The following is a 23,374-nucleotide window of genomic DNA, read 5'->3' as shown; positions in this document are numbered from 1 at the left end:
ACAATGTATGTCCAAAATTTCCAACGGGTTTCTTCTTAAATTTTCTTGCACATTGTTGATCGCAAAAAAAGGTTCCCTCCGCTTTTCCTACTCGAGAAAATTAAAACGAAAAAATGGAACATAGACAACCCGCCCCAAATACTTACATCGTGACGAATCGTTCGCATTGCCGGCCGCTCCACCGAGCGCCGCCGTGATGGTGCTCAGGCTCTGCAAACTGTTGGCACTCGCACCGGACATGGCAGGTGAGGACGAGGATGCCGAGTGGGTGGAGTCACTGCGCATTCCTTCGTTGGTCGATTTTGACGGTTTCATCGACAGGTTGAGCGGTGCATCGTCCTGCTCCATCATGCCGGATGATTGATTGTTGCTTCCGCTACTGTTCATACCGCCCGCCGTCAACGAGGACACAATGGTGGCAGCGGCCGAAGATGACCCACCACCTCCACCCGATCCTTTCGCGCTCAGATTAAGTCCCGACCATTCGTTCATATGATCCATCATGGAATCTTTACCTGCACGGGGGAAGAGAAACAGAAACAACCATTACACTTCCCGTTCCAATCACACCCGCAAACGCATTCGCAAGAGACAAGAGAGAGAGAAAAAAGGAGACAACTTTCAAAGGAGCGCTTATGCATGGTCCGCGGCGCTTACTTACCCGCGCCCTTTCCGGCATTGTACACCCCGTTCGAGGTGATGGTCGGTGGCAGTTTGATGACCTCGATCCGATCGTTCGATCCGCCCGTCCCGGACGATGCTCCCGAGCCTAGCCCACCGTTGCTACCGAGCTGATGGTGGTGGTGATGGGAGAGACCGGGCGGAAGCAGTCCGGCCGAGCCGCCGCTTCCACTGCCCGAGCTGAGATGCGAACCGCCGCCACTGCCACCACCGCCGCCGCCACCACTGTTGTTACTGCCGCCTCCTCCTCCTCCTCCTCCTCCTCCTCCTCCATACTCGTTCGGTTCCAGTCGCTGGCGCTTGGCTGCACTTAAACCATGCATTTGAGCAAAAATGGAATTGTCTTCTAACGAAATGGTTTTCTTACGTCCACGGCCGGTCCCGCCCGATGCTTTGGGCCCCACGATGGAAGAGGTGTACTTGATGATCTCCGTGTCCGGTGGCAAACGCACGCCCAGCAACGAGGAAGGATCACTAATGAATGTGTTTTTTTTTTCCACGAAGCGAATGTGTCCAAAGAAGGGCGACAAGACCGGAAAAATAAAGCGGAAAATGGAAGAGATTAGCATTATGGACGTCAAGGACATGTAGTTACTTAAATAAATGTTAAAGAGGAAATGTAAATGATATCTAAACACAAACTACAACAAAATCGAAACACAAAGACACTACTAAAGATTATTTAATTTATTCTACTTAGCTGCTTATTTGGCTATCCCTAACGCGCTAGAATCATTTAAAAAGCATGTGAACTATCCAACAAGAACCCTCGCAAGCGCAACGCAATGTAATTATAATGGCAACGATCCAAATTGCCACCACAATCGATTTCCCGATGCAGTCAATTAGAAAATGCTCTTGGGTGTAGTTGTTCTCCCATTTTTGGACATTAAACAGCAAAGATACTAGGACCAAGAGGTTCAAGCGATCCTGCGATTTGGTTGCACAACGACCCCCAAACCGCTCCAAAAGTGTCTGTACGCCGCCGCTGCAACACCAGCAAATGTATCTTTTGGGACCGAAACTCTACCGCAGCGTAAGGCAAGGCCGCAGCTCTGTGTAAAGCACAGGGCCACTGCCAGCCAGCTATCGATTATAGACTCCCAGCAAAAGTGCCAATGGAACTGATGCAGTTGCAGGGACCAATTCTTCCGAAAGAAAGAACGAAAAATCCCGCTTCCAGCCCCTAGAACTCAGCTACATCTGCAATAGAGTGCGACAACAACAAAAACACCCTTCCCGGAGGTAAAATGTAAAAGTATGGGAAAGTGCTGAACTGAACTGAGCATCTCTCAGTGCCCTTCGTACCAGGGAATGACGGAGAATTTCGCACCATAGGACCGAGTTTTATTTGTCTCACCCCGTCCACGACTCCGTCCACCCATTGCTTCCACTCAAACCACCAACACCTCACGGCGTTTAACTGAAAGTTCACATTCATTAGCAGCAGCAGCAGCAGCAGCAGCAGCATTGGGAGGAATGGGGACTTATTCTCCACCCATCCAAAGTGCACACCACACACACACATACACACACACACACAAGTGCGCAATGTGGAATGCATTTCGAACGCAACGAGCGCTCGGTGCACTGCCGGTGGACTGTTTTTTTTGCCTGGAAGGGATGAAGATAACTTCCTCCCGTTGAGCAAAGAACTAGAAGGAGTAGAAGCTCCTCACCGTGCCGGGAATCGAATGTCGAATGGAGAGAAAAAAAACTCGAAAAACGGACACAAATCCTTCCGCATATGGCCCCGCGCGCTTGGTGAGAAAAAGGCTTCGGTTCACGTAGACTTTTCCACCGGTCCCATCCACCATCGGATGTTGGTTGAGGGATGTGGTGAGTGTGTTTTTCTTTTTTTACTTCACTCTCCCATTTTTCCTTAGCAATGGAACTTGCTGTGCCATCCGGGCCCAAGTTCCAACGGCATTGCTGCACCACAGCACCGTTCGCCAGGGCAGGGGACACATGCGCGAAAGCAAATGGCAGGCGTACGCAATCGGCAAGAAGCGGGTTGAAGAAGCAAACTGAATGGCTTGAGGGGGGGAGGAGCAATGGAGGAGGGAAAAAGGAGCGGTAGTTTTCCCCGATGTGAAATTCTCCATTGGGACACGGCGAACGGGAGGCAGATGGGAACTAGCGCGGAACGACCCCTCATTTGTAGCATCACGCTGTGCCTCCCAACGCTGTGCGAGGAGGAGGAAAAGGGGAAGGAGCATCATCCACAGGACGGAGAGCACCACAAAACAAAAAAAAGGCTCCCTTTGCCGAGTGAAAGAACCGCCTGACGCCATGATGCAAGCACGACTCCAGCAAACTTTACCATCACCCGGCAGAGCACAGGCACCAGCAGCCAGCAGTGTGTTGTCGTCCTTCGCTTCCCTGTCGCTTCCTAAGCCCCGGTTTTGCACAAACGCCGAACGAATGAAAATGCGCCCACCATCACCAGCAGCCGTCGTCCGACCACCAGCTTCCTCCCCCAGTCTCTCACCTCATGTTCCAAAATTTCCCGAACGATGAAATTGCTCTCTCTCTCTCTCTCTCTCTACCACCCAATCCCATTCCATTTTCCACGGGCCAAGGGACGGAATAATTTATTCGTTTACATTTCCTATATCCTTCGCCATCGTGAGCACACGTGCGGAGGTTTTTCGGGAAGGGGCTGATGATGAGGGGGGAGGGTTCGGTTCGGTTCAGTTCGGTGTAGGTAGTAATTCTTCATCGAGTCAGCGCTCTTACGCTGGTGGATTTGTACAGACCATCATATTATCGGGGGCAGCAAACTCACCATCCACCGAAATCCACACAAAACGACCGTCCCTGGTACGGGGATCACGGGCGTCGGGTCGGAGGAGGTGATTTACCGAGGCTCTGGTACATCTAACCAACCAACACAGTCACCCCCTACTATCACCCCAACAAGGCTGGAGATTTCACAAAATGGGCAAGATCACACGCGGATACACATTTACAATGCGAAAAGGATTGGATGGCGAGACTAGGCGAGACTAAGCGGTGAAAAAGAATAGAGCGAAGCCTCACCCAGAAAGAAACTAGATTCTTTCCATTCATTTCCATCAGCTTTCTCCTGTTCGGCAACGAATGGTTTCGGTTTGTTTTTTTCGTGGAATTTAGCAGCACTGTCGTCGCCTCACACTTCCCAGAACATCACGCGCTTTTAATTTCCCTTCATGTTGGAATAAAGGACGGTTTTTACCAGGAAACTCGGAACAAAGCGTCAACCTCTTCCCATCCCGCTCTGGTGTTATCTCTGGTCTTCAAGTTCGTGTCCCTGCATGTCTGACACTCGCTAGAATACATTTCCATCTATAAACGCCCAAAAAGGGCCCCAACGATACAACCCAGAGCCCGGGAATTTCGTTCCATCGATCCAGAAGGACACGCTGTCGATGCATTAAAATTATTCGCGAAAAGCATCTCTAAAACAACAACAAAAAACTACCCACAATGGACCACTCTATCGCATCTATCTAGGCGCGCTCGGTCCGGCCCGGATGCAACACTGTTTAGTTGCGCTTGTTTGGCGTACCATCGAGCGATGCAACCCATCACCCCTCCCAATCACACACACACACACACTCACTTCAGTATCCCGGATGAGATGTAGTCCTTCGCTTTGGCCTGGCTCGCTGCCAGTGCGTTCATCGTGGCCGTCATGTTCTGCTGCGTCGTCAGGTCGAGATTGTTAAACTGCGACAGTGTGCTCAGGGCGTTCATGGACGCGCTCAGACCTGCGGAGGCAGAGGGAAGGCAAACACAAACCAAGTTAGTTTATTGGTGCACGCTTTCGATGTCGTTACACTATTCCACATCCAACACGAAGGAACGGAGGGCACAACACACTCACCCAGATCGGCCGCACTTGGTCCACCGCTGGCATTGGCGTTGTTGCTATTGCCACCCTTGCCATCCTTCGACGAGCGCGACGACGACGACGACAGATTCTGCAGATGGTTCTGCTGGGCGGACGAGCCGGAGGAGGAGGACGAGGAGGACCCGGGATTCCCGTGGCTGGCACTGATGGTAACGCTGGGCGTTGGCTGCTGTTTGCTCGAGCTCATCGAGGGCGAGCTGGAACCGCGCGTGATCGATATCGAATCGTTCCCAATCAGCCGGCTCGCACCGTGCGGTGACGCGAGCGAGGAGGACGATCCACCGCCGCCGGACGAGGAGGATTTCTGTTTGGAGGATGAGCTGCCGGGACTGGCGCTGCCACTGCTGCCGGTGCCACCGAGCCCGGCCAGCATGCCGAGGCTGGCGAGCTGATGCTGCTGGTGTTGCTGCAGTTGCTGCTGTTGCAGCTGTTGCTGTTGCTGCTGTTGCTGCTGGTGCTGCTGCTGTTGCTGCTGGGACTGTTGACTGCTTGAGCTGCCACCTCCTCCTCCACCACCGCCGCCACTTCCTCCGCCGGAATGCTGTTGATTCTGGGCAGCGGCTGCGGCCGCCGTAATGGCCATCAGCTCCTTGTGCAGGGTCGCCTGGCTGTAGAGGGACTGTTTGTAGGCAGCGGCGGCCGCGGCCTGTGATGCGGACGGTGAGGGTGAGTTCTAGAACAAAGGGAAAAAGCAAACGCGTTAGATTCAGTTGAATGAAGAGAGAAGTGTTAAGTCTAAAATTATTAAAAGTTAAAATTCCATAAACATTCCTCACAAAGAAAGAGTTCAAACATATCTCTAATTACAAGCTTTTTGTCTCCAAAAAAGATCCATTCTCATTGAATAATGGCAGCGAGGTGTAATCAGCTTCCGTGCTCATCTACCTACATCTGGTCTGGTACTAATTAAATTTACATTGGCCACCTTTCTCCTTCCTACATTGTTGGATATTGAGGGATTTCGGTAAACTTCATGTGACATTCCATCATCCAGTAGGTACTTGCATTCCCATTATAAGGGTTCAGAGGTTCAGTTGCAAACTCATACGCTCTGGTGAGCGGTTGTGGAACTTGTCGCGTGGGCAGTGGACCGTTCGAATCATGCAATCGCGTGGTATGGTGCCCCAGCAACCAACAACACACAAAAAAAAAAACAATCTTTTCCAACCAATTGTGTGTGATGTACACACGTACCCACGATAGATGAATGTGAGGTGGGGTGAATCGTTGCGGTACACGTCGTCGTTCACGTTCGGTGGACATTTTTCGTAAATTAAATTTCGTACCTTTTTCTTTTTTTTTTTTGTTTTTTTTTTGTGGTGTGTGCATGGAACGAATTTTACCTCTGGCAAAAATCCTGCTCACATACACGAGCGAGAGAGTGTGGTTTTTTTTCTTCTTGCTCGTTTTTCACAGCCCCAGGAAAGGTAGGGGGGCAGCAGGGTTTATGAAAAAAAGAAGGCAACGCTACGGATTGCTGTGCTGATTACTAGGGAACTAGGGATTGTTCTACGGCACATGGTGCATAGGGCACACACACAGAGGGTTGATTGTCGGGTTTTCTATTTGCACCGAGCACTCTACCACTTCTTTCCCTCGCTCACGTTTGCCTGCCATGTGGCGAAAGCGGCAAACCGGGGGAAAACTGCCGGTAACGACATTATAAAAATGCATCCCTCCAGGGGTGGGTTGAAAAGTCAGGTGGGATCCCTCCGTAGAGCATTTCTAGGGGAAAAACACGATGCATTGCGATTGCGGCAAGCTGATAGAGGACGATAGAAGTTCCACGAAACAGCATCCAATCAAGTTGGAGTTGAAAACGAACAGTGGCAGCTGTTGTTATTGTTGTTGACTTAGTATCGTTTTATTTTTGTGCAATAATAATGGAAATACATTCGTTCACAAACACTCTATCATACACACACACACACACGGAGGGATCTTTTTTATCATTCTACTCTTTTGTAACATTGTTTTTAATAAAATAGAAAGCATTTCCAATTGTTCCATTATTTGATTGCTAAACAACGGAAGCAAAACAATGTGTTTTTACTAAAACCAATTAATCAAGAACAATCACAACATCAAATCATGGAACCATTTGGTTTTTTTGTTGTTATTACAAATAAATGCAATTAAATTCTGGAATTAAAACTCCCCACAAGTCAAATGAAGTCCTCCCAATTCCATCTTACCTTGTACGAAGAATTGTTACTGCCTCCCACGCCGCCACCCATGCCACCGGCACCCATACCGCCCATCCCACCAGCCGAGCCACCACCGCCCGAGCTGGCGTTGCTGCTGTTGCTGTTACTGCTGCGGTCACGCTTCTTGCCCTTGCCACCGCCCGAGCCGCCCTTGCCCGAGCCACCACCGGACCCACCGGTGCCACTGCCACTACCGCCCGCTCCACCACCCGCCGTGTTACCACCGGTGGCGGCAACGGCGGCCGCGGCAGCCGCCGCACTCATCGCCCCGAGCCCCAGCCCGGCCGGGAATGCGCCGGCCAGATCGTGGGAGAAGGGAAGCTGCGACATGCCGGTCGCTTGCAGGCGGGCGAAGTAATCCTGTGCTGCCAGCTGCGCCATCGACCACCAATCTGCAAGAAGAGGGAAGGAGAGAGGAACAATTAAAATCTGTTTTTCATAAGAAAGGAGCATAATCAACCAACTGAAAGTGAAAGAAAATGTGTCTGTAAGCCTGTAAACAATAATATTGTCCATCAATGATACAACTGTATGCATCATCAACCGCCTTTCTTTTCAATGACATCATCACATCGCGTCATATTTACGACCCAGACCGACGACCTAGCGAACAATTTACGTTTATCAATAAAAAAACTACACAACCCACCCGGCCACAGCCAATAATCAGCATAATTTCATTAGCAACAAGAAAACAACAACAATGTGTAAAGAGTCCTCGCACTCGCCGCACACACACATACAGCCACACAGCGGCGGCAGCATCAACGCAACGCGGTGGATACGCACGCGAAGAACGTTGTTTCATGCTCTTCCGCCAGCAGCAGCAGAAGAGGAAGAGAGCGGCGCGCGGGTGACACGCTAAGAAAAATAACAACATTTCACACCGCCGCACACATACAGGCGTGCATGCGTGCGTGTGGGCGCTTGTGTTAGTGAGCACGCCATATTGGAAGGGCTCGCACGCACACAAATACACCACATCAACCCCGTCAGCCAGGTGTGTGTGAATAAGGGGAAGCGCCGCTACAGCAAAATAGCGTGCATCTTCCTTCCAAGAAAAGTACGACAGAGACAGAGAGAGAGAGAGAGAGAGCAGATTTGAATGAAAGAGAGTAAAAGCAAAAGAGAATTTCACGTGAAAACAGCACCATTCGTGAGTTAGTGTTAGTTTGCCCTTTTGATTTTCGGGCTCGCTCTCTCTCTCACTCACTCTCTTTCGTGCACGCACACAAACACATGTGTGCTTCACGTTGCGGCAGGCAAGCAGCCAGAAACGCGCGCACGCGACTCCTCTCTCTCTCTCTCTCGCTCATTCGCTCGCACACGATCCACGGCGCTTTTGTTTCACGGTCTCGCATAAAACCTGACCAGACACAAGCGGCAAAACCGCGTCCCTTCCTTCCAGCCTTCCCCGCGATCTCTTCTTATGCTCGCCCTTTCTATGCTTGCTAAAACATCTCGCTCACGCACACAGCCACACGGAGAGTCACAGAGGCACGCACCACCACCAACCAACCAACCAACATCATCTACCAGCGCCATCGCAAGGAGCTGGTGGACAATTTTAAGCAAACACATCGGAAAGGGAGGGATGCAAAAAGTGACAATCTCTCTTCCACTCCCTCCTCCTGACCCCTTCCTAGCGACCCAACGCACAACCGAAAGGAAAGCCTCTAATCGAAACGGTTTCTTTGTTCTTCGCAACTTCCCCACCGGGCGATAATAACGATTTTTCGGACGGCTTTTCTTCACATTTAATAGGGCCACGGAGCGGGGTGGGGTTCGCGGCGGGACCCAACCCAAAACCGAGTGGCGGCTTGCGAAGGAAGAAGGTCCAGCATGGTGGTGGTGAGACAAAAAAAAAATCGAACCCAATTCTTTTCCACACCTTGACGCGCGCGTTGAAAATCCTCAAGAGGGCGCTCGCGTTGCTGCTTCTGGAGCGTGGCCCAAGGAGCGGCGCATAGCCCTGAATTTATGCTGGAGGAAAAGGGCAGAGCTGCTGTTTGGGGAATGATAGGGATAGGAATTTCATGGCCTTTGATTCGATTGTAATAAATTATCAACTTTCCTATCAGCTGTTTGATTAATGCGAATAAAGAATGAACATAGCATGAAAGAATTATGCTACCAGACTGCTGTGCCATGAAACATGAGAACATTAAAGCACTTTATTTACTACCAAACACACACATACACACACATACAAAAGTGCCTCAGTGTGCACACATACATCATACAGCGCTTACACCTACCAATGAACACACACCATTCAAGCACGCCTGTTACCTTGAACTTGACCTTCACTTTACTACTAATGCTAATGCAGCCGCCGATTGGCCGTCGAGAAAACATCAAACAGCTTTAACAACAACCCACTCAACATACACGCCAGAACAACAGCAACAGCTTCCATAATTTTTCCCCCCGAAACGTACATAGCAAACATACCATTGTTCGTGCATTTCTCGTGGAACACATTCGTGGAATGCAATCTGCACACTTATGTGTGCAATGCAATGCAGCCACCCACTCGACCCTACTACTACCACTACTCTTCCACTTAAATCAACTTCACTTTCCCTTTCTACACTACATCTAACAACAACAACAACAGCAGGACTCACAAACTAACAAATGAATATGATGCTCCATCACACTCTAACACACCCACCCAAAAAGCCCTCAGGCAGGGAGAGAGAACGAGAGAGAACGAGAGAGAGAGAGAGGGAGAGCAAGTTCATCAAACAACAGGTGATAAGGTTATGTTCACAGGTCATTGGCTTCTTATGCATGATTATGCTAATGCCAGTCCACTTGCAATGGAATGTTATGTTGCAATGGAACTGGAATCCATTGCAAAAGGGCACTTGCACAGTGCTGGATAGTGCTGGATTCGTTGTGTGTATGCCTTTGAAATTGTAAGAATAAAATATCCCTTTTTTTAGGTTCCACAATTCCATCAATAACAATAATCGATTTAAAATCATCTTCAGATGCTATTGTCTCTTGTAAAACTGCTTTTCGCCAGCTGTTACCACCACTCCCCATGTAGGTATTGCCTGTAGTCTGGAGGAGGTAATATAACTTTTTACATCGATCAATGTGGTTCCCCGCTCCCGACGTTTACGATTATGGCTATTATGATTGTCAGCCGGTCTCGTAGTACAGTCGTCAACTCGTGCGACTTAACAACATGCACGTCATGGGTTCAATCCCCAAATAGACCGCGCTGCCATACGTAGGACTGACTATCCTGCTATGGGGGGAAATCAATTAGTCACTGAAAGCCAAGCCCGCAAGTGGGTAAAGGCAGGCCTTGACCGACATCGGTTGTTGAGCCAAAAAAAAAGAAGAAGAAGAAGATTGTTACTGCTATTAATATGTTTACTGCCCTCGTTCGCGCTGTTGCAGCACCTACCATCGGAAGACTAAATTTGCAACCCCCCAAATGTTGACTGTTCCTTGTACAACAAAAGAGTTGGCTTAACAACAGACGCAGCGCCAAAGCTCAACTCGATAAAATAGAATAATTTAATGTTCCGAGACTGGTGGCGCTCGTAGTCGTTGTCGTTATTCGATCGATCAAAATGAGGTCAAAACGTTGGAGAACTTCGTTTCTGTTTCACCCAATCGATACACGGAACACAGAACGAATAAACGATTTAAATGATGTTATTCTTGCTTCCCTTCACAAACCAACAGGTTGAAAATGCTTTAAATTCCATTCCACGACTGCTGTTTGCTTAAAGCAACGGACCGGACGCAACGGAAGCACATCAAATATTCAGCTTAAAGTAGCTTGTTAACTCGTCTAGCAGCTTTAAACGGACGTTTGAAAATCAATTATTTAAAGTGTATTTTCAACACAACTAAACTTCACAGCACTAAACATAGCTTTGCGCTATGAAAAGATACCCAACACCTTTTGGGTTTATCCAACATTGATGCCACTTTCCCGCAACTTTAATGTGAGCTAAAACCCGACCGAAAATAGTTATCCCATGCTACCAACCAACCTGGCAGCCAAAGGGGAGCGCACCATATGTTTGCATCACAAAGAGGGAAAGCGTACACAGCAAATCGCGCGACTCATATGCATCGCTGACTTTCGATCTCGGCATCATCCAGGATCAATTGCCCTGAATGCACCATCACCACACACACCGCTACACAATGCAGCGCTTAAATGTAGCTAAATTTCGGGCAGCTTTCACCCAATTTTACGCCCAATTGAACAGACCGCCGCTTTTGGGGTTTAATGGGTTGGTAAAGGGAGCACCACGAACCAGCAGCAGCCAGTATACGGTGCTATCGATTGTTAAGGCCCTTCCCTTCGATGGCCCTCTGCGTCCATCTCAGTCAGGTCGCTCTGATGTATGATATGCTGATATTGCTCAACAAAACATTGTGTGTGTGAGGGACACTTTAATAATGCTGCTTTAATTGTAGGGGTTAGAGCAAGGTGCAACACATTTCGCACCCTAAAAGTGGAACAAAAATACAAACTACAAATTACAATTTCACCATTCCCGGAGGCGTTCGACGCCTAAAATTGCGGTACAGTACTTACTGTTGTGCAAACCGGCCAGGGAGGCGGCCTGAGACGCGGCCACCGCCATCGTGTTCTGGTTGTGGTGGGACATGGCGAACCGGTCGTTGCCGCTGCCCGAGCCGGAACCGGCGTTCGGCATCAGCCCGCCGAGCCCGCCGGGCATGCCGAACTGTGAGCCGAACAGGGGGTTGGAGACTGCGGCGGCCATTGCGGACGGATCCCGTCCCCAGTACGCTGTAACGAGAGAGGGGTGCGAAAAGAGGGAAAATAAGTGTTTCTGTTTGTTGGCAAAGAAAATACAAGTTCTAACATGACAATATTAATTCAACTACGACGCTATTCTCGGGCTGAACGTTTATGCTTCGTGTTTATCTTTTACTGGCTCCAATTAACAACAATCATAAAACGGTGCACAATGTCTGCACGTAACGCAAACTCATTTGATAAGATAGTAAAGCGTTGCAATGACAAGAAAGCAAGGGCAGTGTAAGCTTACTTTACAATGGAAATCGTTTCATCTATTCCTCCTATTAGCTTCCCTAGCACTCTTCCCAGCCAACTGAATTTCTACTCCCTTCGACCACCACATTCCACAGGCATTACTTACCGAACAGTGAGGCGGCATCTAGCAGCGCGGCCGGATCGTTAACACCGGCTGCGCCTCCCAGACCGGTTCCCGACTGCCCGCCGCCACCCTTCTTATCGCCGCCGCCCTTCTTCTCCCCGTCCTTATCCATTCGGCCAATTTTGACGGCTTTATTGCGGCGGCAGCTGTTGCGCTGCCGCGGCTACTACGCACGCTAAACGGAACCTAACGCACCTAAGACCGCGGTGCGCCCCAATCAAAAAGGGCACTGCAAACACACGCACTAATATATAGATGCAACCGTTGCTAATCGTTTGAGGATTTGATCGCTTAAGCACACTCTCACTTAACTCTGATCGTGCAACGGACACGCACACACACACGCACACACTTTATGCTTCAATAATTAAGTGACGCTGAATTCGCTCGCTTCATTCACTATTTCTTAGCATTATTATTATTATCATTATTATTCACATACATACACGCACACGCACTAATATACACAACACGCGCGCACATACACACACACACACTCAAGCACACTAGGTGGAATTATTTTACTACAATTACAACACACTTTTTTGCATTTGTTGTTGAGTTGGTTCGTGATTTTGAAACATTTGAAACACTTCTAGCAGCACAAATTCACGCCGTTACGCCGTCACATCTGCGAAGAAGGGGGAGAAATTCATTAGAATTGCACATGACAAGTGTAATTACTACTGATGAGACCTCGTTTACGTTTTTTTACACCTGCGACGGTATGCAATCCATGAAAAGGGTAAACTTCTACACATTTCTTAGCATGTTTCAATTATAGTTGCACTTTATATCGTCGATTATTCGATTATCCACACAGTACATTCACAATTACAAATAAGTTTAAGCACGCCCGGATTGTTCCAGTTACATCTTGCACTGTAAATGTCTTCGTTCTTTAACTACACCAAGGTGTGATCTTCACAAAACGTCTAAATCATATTCTTGTGTGTAGAAAAACCTCTATGAACATAATTAAACCGACCTTATTCCTTTGCCTCTCAACTTGTTCTATTCCGAACAGTTCAATCTGTCCCTGGTGGTCCATCAACAATCATTCAAAGGCAAATCCTCGCCATTATAAAATGCACAACAACTTGCCGACCATGATCGATACAATGCGGCGACCACGACCACCGCTTCCCCCAACGCGACATGGCGCTGATCGGCGGCTCAAGTGATCAGCAGCCCGAGCAGTGTGTGTCGACCGCGGTCGACCGAAACCGCCAACCTTATGACGTGGCAGAAAAGCTCACACGTCGCTCTGGCAACACACACAACGCCACACATATGGGTGGTGTGCGCTCTCGTGGCGAGAGTTCCTGTTTCGGCGATTGTCGTCTTTTTGTTTTCGGCCTGTGCGTTCACAAAATGCAGCTGCAACGAAAAGGCACCACACAGCCAAGTCCCGCCGCATGGGAACAGGACCAGGAACCATCGAAAAGATCAATTCCTTTCCACCATTCCAGCCCCGCACGCACCCCCGTTGTGTAACCATCGCGGAAAGCAAAAGCCGCGTCGTATTGGTTGGTAAATTGTGCAAACCCGCCGTTTGCCCGCACACACATTGGCCGCGTTCGTTCGTGTTTGTGTTGCTGCTGCTGTTGCTGTTGCTCCGCCGCGGCATACATGGAAAGAGAGGTCTCCCCACCGTCGTCACCGCGTGTTTTTTTTTTGGTTGTTCGCCCTTTTTCGGGGTGCTTGTAATTGCCACCATCAGATAAGCGCGTGAGAGGGCAGCGGATTTCACCGAAAATAGCCCCCTTCCATGCTGCCATGACCACCACCCGCCGCCGTCCGCTCCACTGATTTGGTTCGGTTCATCTGATCGTGATCGCGATTATTACTGTCTGCTTCTTTTTTTCATGCTTCTCCTCCTGTCTATTGCTGTTGCTTCCTCCCGCTGCTACCACCATCGGGGGACGGCTCTGAAACGGCACTGAAAATGGAAAAGAAGAGAAGCAAAAAAAACAGGAATTAATATGTTGGTGCACAAATTGTTATGCGCGATCGCCATTAGAAGGGAGGAGGGGTGGGGCCGCCACGGTTCATGTGATCGTGGAACACACCGCGATTAATGGCGATCGCGAGAAGAATTTGCTGGACGAATGGCAATCCGGTGGGAGATAAAAATCAGCCCCGAGAACGACCGCGGGATGGGATCGGACATTCAACAAGCTGCCTTTGAAGATGAGGAAGCGAACCATTTCCTACGATACACTATTCATCGATCTCTATCCCCCTCTCTTCCGCACGTTTTGTTACAGTGTGTGAGTGTCTCGAATGGGAAAAGACGTTTGCAGCGCGACATCGCACACAAGGAGCGCCATTTTCTGTACTTGAAAGCCGATGCGCGCCGCATAGAAAACCTAAATACGAACAAACAGGAACCCCACACACGCTCATCGCAAAATAAAACATACAAGTGTAGATCCGTCCCTCCGTTCTCCATCGCTGGGCCATTCCCCTTCAAACATAGAAACGTCGCATTTTTCTGCAGACACACATCGGTCCCGTCGTCATCGGTCGGAGGGGGTCTGTGTTGGTCGCGTAGGCAAAACAACAACTCCGAAATAGGTGACGATGCGTCCATGCCGGGGGGGGGGGGGATGATATGTATAGCTGTTTTGAGACGGAGGACAGAGCAAAAGGGTAAGCAAGCAGTGGAAGATGGTTGACGCGAACAAACAAACCGAAAGCGAGTAGTGCGCCGCAAGGCACTTGTGATCTACACCGACATTAGGGGCCTGTGACTCTAGTAACTGGTGGACTCTAGTTGACGGTAAAATTAAGATGCAAAACGCGCCCTAGAAAGAGAGAGAGCGCACCCGCGAGAGAGTAAACAAAACAAGCGATTGTGCATGACCTACAAACAGATAAACCACTCCTATGATGGTAACAATTAACTAGCAAAGGAACTGTTATTTGCTTGCTTTTTAACCCCCCCTCCCCCAACAACATTGGGGGAAAAGTATGCTTTAAGTGCAACTGTCACCAACCACGCGCTGTAATTCGATTGCGCTGCGTTGCGTGCGTGCTTGCGTACTCTGCTGGCGCACAGAACCACGACCAGAAGAAAGAAAACATCACGCACAAACACACACACAACCCATCCAAGCAGCCCAGGCAAATACACCCCTTCTGTGTCGACGGTTCAACTCTTCCCTCGGTCACCCGCGTCTGGCTCGTGTGGTTTAGAGGAGTGTTTGGAAATGAGAGGAATACAAAAAAAACGGCGTCCGTTAGCGCCAAATGACAGCAGATGGTCGTCGAGCTGTTTGGTGCGTGCGTCCAAAGGGTGGAAGAGGGGGGAGGGGGGAGGGGGGAGGGGGAGGGTATTAAATTTCCAATCCCGGGACTAATGGGGGAAGACACTCAGGAACAGAGCAGCACGATGACGAATCGGACCGTTTATTAGCGACACACATCGTGATTTGAGCGTCTGCCGGCTTCTCTCTGTCGGATGGGGTTGGGATTTTTGGGATTAAAATTAAAAAATTGCAACCGTTCGTGCCCCGTGCGAGGAGGAGAGCTGGTGTGTGGGCACATTAAATTAAATTCTCTACAAGACGAGAAGGGAAATTGGGTCGGTGTTCTATTCTGAATATCGGCGCATCAATAGCACATTTCCCTTGCAGCGTTTGCAAACTCCAACGTGAAGCGTAAAAAACGATGCTTTTAATTCAGCACACACACACACACACACAACACACTCAATCCATCATCGAAAGGCGCTTCTCAGCACGTAGAGTGCCGAGCGAGCGCACAATGTGGCGGCCGTTTGTTCTGTATGCAGCGCCACGAAAATTGCATTTTCCCATTTCTTCCGCCCCAACGCACACACTGCAACAATCTCCCCATTTCCCCCCCCCCCCCCCCCCCCATTCGGGAAGAAGAGTGCTGCAAAAACAGGCAGTCGAGGGGGAGAATTCAATTCGCCCAGCTCCAACCCGGGGACGGCAGTGAATGGAAGTGATGTTTTTTTTGTTGCTCTCCCTGTGTTTTCTGTGAGTATGTGTCCTCTGTCAGAATTACCACCACGACTAGGGCTTGGGATGGAAAACGCCGAGCAAGGAAAAAGAGAGATTATATTCAACCAGCAGCAGCAGCAGCAGCAAAGCGAGCTGTTCTGTGCGGCAAAAGGGTAGAAGGTGGACAAACATGATCATACACATTGACGACAACGAGGACGACGGCAAAGACCACGGTCGAGAGAGCGTGCCACACACCACATCACCTCCTCAGCTCCATCCGCACGCCGTACGAAATCAACCCAAAAACCGCCACCCGGAATAGACCAACAAGAACGAATACGCGAGGCACACTACTAGCAAAGAGGCTCAAAGCGCGGCGGGGTGGTTTTTGCGTACCCAACAAAGCACAACCACACACAGACACACACACACACATCAGCATAAACTCACCCCGGGGTTGCGCGCGATACAGCAAGAGAGCAGAGCACACACACGATGGGGGAAAGAAGGGAAGGGAACGACGACCAAAGCGAAAACTATTCCCCCTTTCCTTCTTGGTTCACCATATAAGCGTTCCCATCCCGGTGCCACTGCGGACAGAAACCACTCTCAGAGGCCACCGTTTTCCCCGTTTGCGAACACGTTCGCACCCCTGTGTGTCCCTGCACCCGCTTTCCACCCGTGGCGGTTTTCCTCCGTGGTGTGCGGTGTTGTGCGCACTATGAGCACCAAAAATGTTTGTGCTCACCCCGTACCCCGATTAAACAAAACCAAAAAAAAAAACAAAATCTGTTCGATTAAAACAGTCACACGCACACTCATTAACTGAAGGGACGAATGAACTGGTAGAGCGACAAAAAAAAAACCCCACAGGAGGTGTCTTTCCATCATTTCTACATTATTTATTGTTCATCGCCCTAATTTTTAATACACAACCACAGCACATCCCATAGTGAGAGCGAATGTGTGTGTGTGTAGAGTCGGCATAGGGAAAGAGAGTATCGAAGTGGGCCTTGTTTTTTCGTTGTTTTTGTTGTTGGTGGTACTCCCGCTTCTCCACACACACACGCGTGTGTATGCCTGGGTGGATAAGAGCAAAGCCATCCGACCCGCCCCGACCCGTGCGATTACGGCGAGCAAGAAGACAGGCGCGCACAGGGCGGCAACAATTCGGTTGGCCAATCTGGTGGACGGACGAAACAAGCAACAGCAGCAGCAAACGGATGACGGCAACGGGCAAAATATATGGACGTGAATCATGGAATCGTCGCCTCCATCGCGCACCATCGCCTCCATCGCGCACCATCGCCTCCATCGCGCACCATCGCCGCCATCGCTGCCATCGTCGTCGTGAGGATATATATCTGGCGTACTACGATCGATTTGCTGCTGCTGCTGTTGCTGCTGTTGTAGCCACCATCGCATCACATCTCACCGTCCGCGCTCGGCGTTGGGTCGTTTCGTTCGTTCGTCATCAGCACGCACCCTCCTCCTCCTCTCGCCACTCGCAGCCCCTTTTCCGCTCGTCTTACGTTCTGGCGCGCTCGGGACAGAAGTGCGCATTCACGTATTTCTCGCTCTCGTTCTCAGGCCGCCCCAAACAAGTTGAACACCGTCGTGTGCGTGCGTGTGTGTGTGTGTGTGTGTGTTTGTGATCCAACGCGGTAGGGAAAGCCTCCCCTGTCTTCAACTCCAGCAGCGTGAGGAACTAAAACCCAACCCCCCCCCACTCCAGGGAGCGAGGGGAGAATGAAGGTGACGGTGCGACAAGCAAGCGGCGGCAATACACAGGTCGACAGACACACAAAGGCGTTTCGACGACCATCGCCATCGCCATCGCCGTCATCATCATCATCGAGCGATCCACCGGAATCGAGCGAACAAGCAAAACGGTTTCGTGCTGGCGAGGGAGTTGCAAAGCAAGCCATGCCGCAGTTATCTCACACCTCTAGCGCGCATCAACAACCACCTCTGTCCACCCTCTTCTCACTCGACGTCCTCGAGAAGCTTTAATTACTGTAGAAACTGCACCGAGCAAGAATAAAACGATTACAGTGCATTCGGAATACAGACATCCCACTGGTACGGGAGAACTCTGGATGGACATTTAGCAAGTCGTCTGGAACTGTCAAAGGATGATGCAGCGAGAGCGCGCTGTTGATTGGAGTTGTGCGTTACCATTCATAATGCGTTCGGTTTAATAATGATGCCCCGTCGCTGGCCGTCGCAGACGGCTGACTTCCCGGTTGGCGCTTGGCCAACGAATCAATTCAATTTCAATTCTCAACATTGGAGAACACAACTAGATGCCAGAGATCCGACTGTAAATGAAGGCTTCCACTGGATTCTTCCAGCTCCAAATCTCCTGATGCCTGCGCCCTGAACTCTGGACCCGCATAAATGCATTCCACCATTAGACAACGCGCCAAGGGGACATCTCCGAGATGGGAGAGCTGTCGCATCAACCAACAGCAACCAACAACAACAACAAAACCCGCATCCAACCTAAAACAAAATCCCTCTTTCTAATGCTGAGCGCACTCCAAAAACAAAACCCAGGCTTCTCCTCCCCAAAAAAATGGAAAGAAAAAGCAAATTCCCCATTGCCAAACTCCAACTCGCAGGCCCCGGGCAGAAAAGCGATCGTCACGAGAGAAAGAGAGTGCCTGGGCTGTGAACTTTACTGCTGCATTCGTCCGGGGACGACACAAAAAGTGCTCTGTGCATTTTCAGTTTTGTTGGGCAAATGGGAGGTACCGCGGAGGTGGCAGCAACATAACAAAAACTCAAACACCGAACACAAATTGGGCTCTGCTGCAAATCCTCCATCTTGGACGATGGATGCCAGCCGGGGACATCGGTGCTGATGCTGGTGCTGCAGCACAGCGCCCAACTGAAGGTCCCTTCTATCCTCTTCCTCAGCACCTCAGTTCCAGAAGGACGACGACTGCACTCTGTGCCACACTATGTGCTGTGCTTTTCACGTAAAACAGCAGCGGCAGCAGCGCATCTCAAGCGCACACAGAGCGCAAAACTGTTGTTGGGGGCAAAAGAAAGCACAGTGGATGGGAGGAGGCGCATCGGCATTCGGGGGAGGGTTTCTTTTTTGGAGCATAGCCCGGGAAACAAATTCAAGCAAACCCCCTCCTGTCCGGTCCATCCCAGTACAGCTCCCTGTTTCGGTGTGGAGATGCTCAAAAAACACACACCAAAACGAAACGGATAACGATTCTGGGCTCTTGCTCCCTTTTGCTCTGCTGAGTAGCATCGTTTTGGGGTTTGTCTCTCCATTCCATCCTTGTTTCTCTGTGTGTTAATGTGTGTGTCTCGATGAACAACGGCAATACATATATCTTGAGCCAGGCCGCGCTAAAGGTACAAAACAGCAGTCTCGCTCTCCCTGCCCGTTTCACAGGGACGAATGCAGGAAGAACAAAAAATATACACAAAATCAAGTGGAGTAATGAAGGGAGGGAAAATCAACCCCTATATGAGCGTGTCCGTACCCCCAAGCAACAGCACCCGTGTGTGTGTGTGTGTTTGTGTGTGTTCCGCGCAAACGAATCATCAATCAAAAAATGTTCGGTTTTTTTATCCCATATTCCTTGCGCCAGGCGAATGGCTCGAGAGGAGGAAGACGTAGCACGAGCGATCCTTCTGAACTACCCCCGGACGACTCGGAACAGAGAGGGGTGGGCTCGAAAATAAAACACACACAAATCGAGCAAATCCCTTAAACCGAATAAAGGACAAACTCTCATGGGGGGAAGGGGATCAGTTCGGTAATCTAAAACGTGCCAGAGAACGCTCTGGCCGGACACACCCGAAGCTCGATGAAGCAGGGAGCAGGGGGGAAAAAGGGATGCTTTTCAAATTAATTTTAATCGTACCATGAGATAAAGCAATTGGCAGCCCTTGGGCTTCGATTGGATGAAGCAACATTATTCGATGGCGGGCAATTTTACTAAGAAATCACGTCCGCGAAAGTGGAACGGAATTGTGACAGCGACCGCCGAGGATTTGGTGTGAATGTTACGCTATGCTATTTGCCGCACAAGACCCAACAAAGAGAAAAGACCTCTCCGTGGCGTGTACCTTTTAGGAAGGCACAACACAACCACTCAACACACACGGCGGCGCCTGGGCTACGGCAAAAAAAAGGGCAGGAGATGAATAAATTGAACCCCGAACCCCCCACACATTCGCGCGGGTTCAGCGTTTTTTTCCGCACTGGTCTTAACCCCCCCTATCAGCCCACCCACCACTCCACGTCTTGTGTTGACACTTACCGCAAATTGTACCGATGGCGCGCACAAAAAAGTAATGCATCCGGAGGTTGACCCGTACCGTCGAGTGGCAGCAACAGCAGCAGCAGCGAGGAAGCGATGGCGATATTATCGAACGATGTTCGAACCTGAACACGGAGGAGCACGCTCGGTTGGCGAAAGAGAAACGCGCACACAGCTCGCGCGCGCACGCCCGTCCACCCTCAGTCCCGAGACCAGTCCACCGTCCACCGCCGCCAGATGAACATCAACCGAGCGATGGAAACAGAAATATTCTGCTTCTACACACTTCCACCGAGCAGCAAAACCGCCAGCACAGTTCACCTGTGCGCGCTCTTCCACCGCACGGTACGTGACCGGCCGCCGCCGCCGCCGCCACCAGCCACTCGATTCCGATATTCGATTGGAGTTCGTCGACGGGTTCGATCGGTTGAAAGATGGGCAACACAGCCCCCACAGCAGCCCCCAAACACACACATACCGTTCGCTTCGGTGGCCGCTGCTGCTACCGGACTGAAGGGATGCCAAGGGGATATGCCGACGGGTCGGGCAGGTAGCAGCGCGCAAAGTCGAGCACAGAACGCGAGAGGAGAAGCCAGGCAGGCAGGCAAGCAAACACGTACAACGGCAGCAGGGGCATGAACGCGCAGCAGTAGGCATCGGACGAAACGATTTCCCCCTATTAAACCCTGGACGACCCGCGCAGGGCAGGCGGGGTGTGTGTGTGTGTGAACGCGGGAAAAGGCAAAGAAGGCCGCAGCATTCGGGTCGGATGGGTAACGCAGGGCAACAACACACGCCACCATCGATACTCGTGAGAGCGAGAGAGCGCACGCGAGAAAGAGCGAGAGCAAGTCAACCCTCCGCTGCCACCACCTCTTCCCGCGTGTGTCTCGTCTCATCCTTCACCTTCTTCATCTTCGTCGTCGTCGTCATCGTCGCAGCCGGAGAAGAAGGTGAAAAAATCCAAAATGTCAGATCTGTCGCTCACTGTGTATGCCTTTGGCTCTCTCTCGTCTACCGCCAGCGCTCACCCCATTTTCAACCCTCCACTTTCCCTCGCGCACCCCTCTCGTACTTGTGCCCCGCTCTGCTCGCGTGAAGCGTTAAACCCACATCGATGCTGCGCTCCTCCCCCCGTGTCCGACCGGACCCCACAAACCCACACCGCAGCCGCCGCCCTGGGGGGAACGATGGATGGATTTGTGTTCGTTCACATCGGCAAAGAGCATCATCATCCGCAGCAGCAGCAGCGCACACGGGTCGTAATGAGAAGGAAGCCATCTTTTCATCGATGCCGTCCTCGTCGTCCTCAACCACCACAGCCCCGCTCACTGTCCCCCCTCAAACAAGCGGGGATAGGACGGAAAAGCGAAGAGTACACACACTCTCTGTGCTGCACAGCGAACGCGCATCATCCATTTTCCCGACCACCAGGCGGAAAAGGAAGAAAAATGGTACCGCGTGCGTACACCACACCCAGACCCCAGCTCCCACAGCAGGCCGTTCCATCGCATGGCCTTGCTTGGGAAAGAATGACAACCCATTAGCACACAGCAGCCGCCGCCGCACAGTGCGCCTCTCCGATGTAGTTTATCTGGTTTTTGGGAAGTGTTTGCACAGGTACCGTTCAAGGGACAGAAGGAGCTATAATTGCACACAAGACTGCAATGGACACTAGCCGTCCGTGCGGTGGTTCAATAAAACGGTGGGACAGTTGCTGTTGCCATGGTGTTGTTGTTCATCCTAGGTGTGGGAAATGGAACTGGTGTCAGATCTATGGCAAGGCGATCCAATTCCGAGATCATGATGGGCATTGAAACTGGTCATCTGTTTTGAGGATATTCCAGGAAGTCTACAGGAATTCGTGACATCTGATTGGAGATCTTCATTTGAGGGCTTAATTGGATACTTCTTCTGGGTTGCAACAAAACTATGTCTAACAATTCTAAACGATAACCTCCACAGAGCCTGGAGTCATCTCATACCTCAAATGTGCTAGATATTCTAACAGAAATTGCAAGTCTTTGTGCTCTCTAATGTCGCATCACAATTAATGTCCATCCAACCTCTGTACCTCAGTTTCCAAGAACCTGGGAAACTACAAGTCATCAATAGTCCAATAAATCTTACAGGGCCGAGCGAGGGGACTAACAACATCTCCTCTGTGTCATTCAGAAGCGCATACACTGATTGAAAAATGCCTAATCCACACTTTCGAGCAATTAATTTCCAGCTCTGTTTGCGTTTGCGTCCCTTGCTCGCTTTCCGGTGTGTAAACTTTTCCATCCATCCAACCATCATCGGAAAGGGCAAAACGAGGACCAAGTTTTGTGAATTTGAAATTACGGAATCGGGTTTTTTTTTAATTCTTGGCTGGTTCCTCCTCTACCTCAGAGTACCACCGCGCACAAAACCCAGGCAAACCAAGCAAAGTGGGAAGTGGCAGCAGCAGCAACAAGAGGGACGCTCACCATCAGGGACATCATGTTGCAACTTTATGCCTCTTTTTCTCCCTATTCTTCATCCCGCACTCCCGGTGTGTTGCTGTGTCTGTGTGGATGTGTCTGCTTTCTCCCTTCCCTTCCGTGCGCTGCACACCTCACCAGCAGCAGCAGCCCGAGACGTTACATTGCATTGTCTTTCGGGGCACAAACTTTGCCTACCCCGGGGGGAACCCGAAGAACCCAGGGAACGAAACAGGCGCAATCTGAGTGTAATATAAAAAAAATCAAACCAACCACCAGCCATCTCCTCGTTGCCTTTGTTCCATCTCTTCCGCTTCTGCACCCCGGTGGCATGACTTAGCGTACGGACGGGTGCGCGACGGCATGACGCGAAATGAAAACCAATTTTGATTTGCCCCTTCGCGCACCAAACAAGAAATCATCGCCACCGCTGACACGGTAGGAGCTTGTTCCGAGGGGGGAGATTGGAGAAGTACGCCAATCTTCACTATCTGCACACACCAAGGCACACACACACATGCACGTGTACACATCATTCAAACGCGTCTCCCACGGGAAGATGACGACCAACCAGCCGCAGCGCACCCTTCGATGGGGCGGAGGAGGTTCATGTGTCTTCGCGGATGGAGAAAAAAAGGCGAATCGCGACCGCGACCCCCACAGCAAAACAGTAGGAG

The 23,374-nt window shown here is 50.5% G+C and overlaps 1 protein-coding gene across 15 annotated transcripts in view; it reads right to left on the bottom strand.

Moving 5' to 3' along the window:
• The window catches only part of LOC120904492, a 68,714-nt gene that overhangs the window by 14,893 nt on the left and 30,447 nt on the right, over window positions 1-23,374 (bottom strand). For 12 of the 15 annotated variants that reach the window (XM_040314505.1, XM_040314504.1, XM_040314508.1 and 9 more), the window contains exons 2-8: window positions 11,949-12,597; window positions 11,360-11,575; window positions 6,772-7,175; window positions 4,550-5,249; window positions 4,286-4,433; window positions 662-1,155; window positions 147-515 (exon numbers count right to left, since the gene is read on the bottom strand). In XM_040314505.1, the coding sequence (XP_040170439.1) occupies window positions 147-515; window positions 662-1,155; window positions 4,286-4,433; window positions 4,550-5,249; window positions 6,772-7,175; window positions 11,360-11,575; window positions 11,949-12,078 (2,461 nt within the window). In that variant the 5' untranslated portion in view covers window positions 12,079-12,597. Of the gene's footprint in view, window positions 1-146; window positions 516-661; window positions 1,156-4,285; window positions 4,434-4,549; window positions 5,250-6,771; window positions 7,176-11,359; window positions 11,576-11,948; window positions 12,598-12,662; window positions 13,773-23,374 lie in introns of those variants that run through there. The other 3 variants (XM_040314515.1, XM_040314509.1, XM_040314516.1) reach the window with 3 other exon arrangements.

The sequence above is a fragment of the Anopheles arabiensis genome, chromosome 3 (genome assembly GCF_016920715.1).
Source record: "Anopheles arabiensis isolate DONGOLA chromosome 3, AaraD3, whole genome shotgun sequence".
NCBI classification, from domain to species: domain Eukaryota; kingdom Metazoa; phylum Arthropoda; class Insecta; order Diptera; family Culicidae; genus Anopheles; species Anopheles arabiensis.
This window is presented reverse-complemented; position numbering and strand designations above follow the sequence as displayed.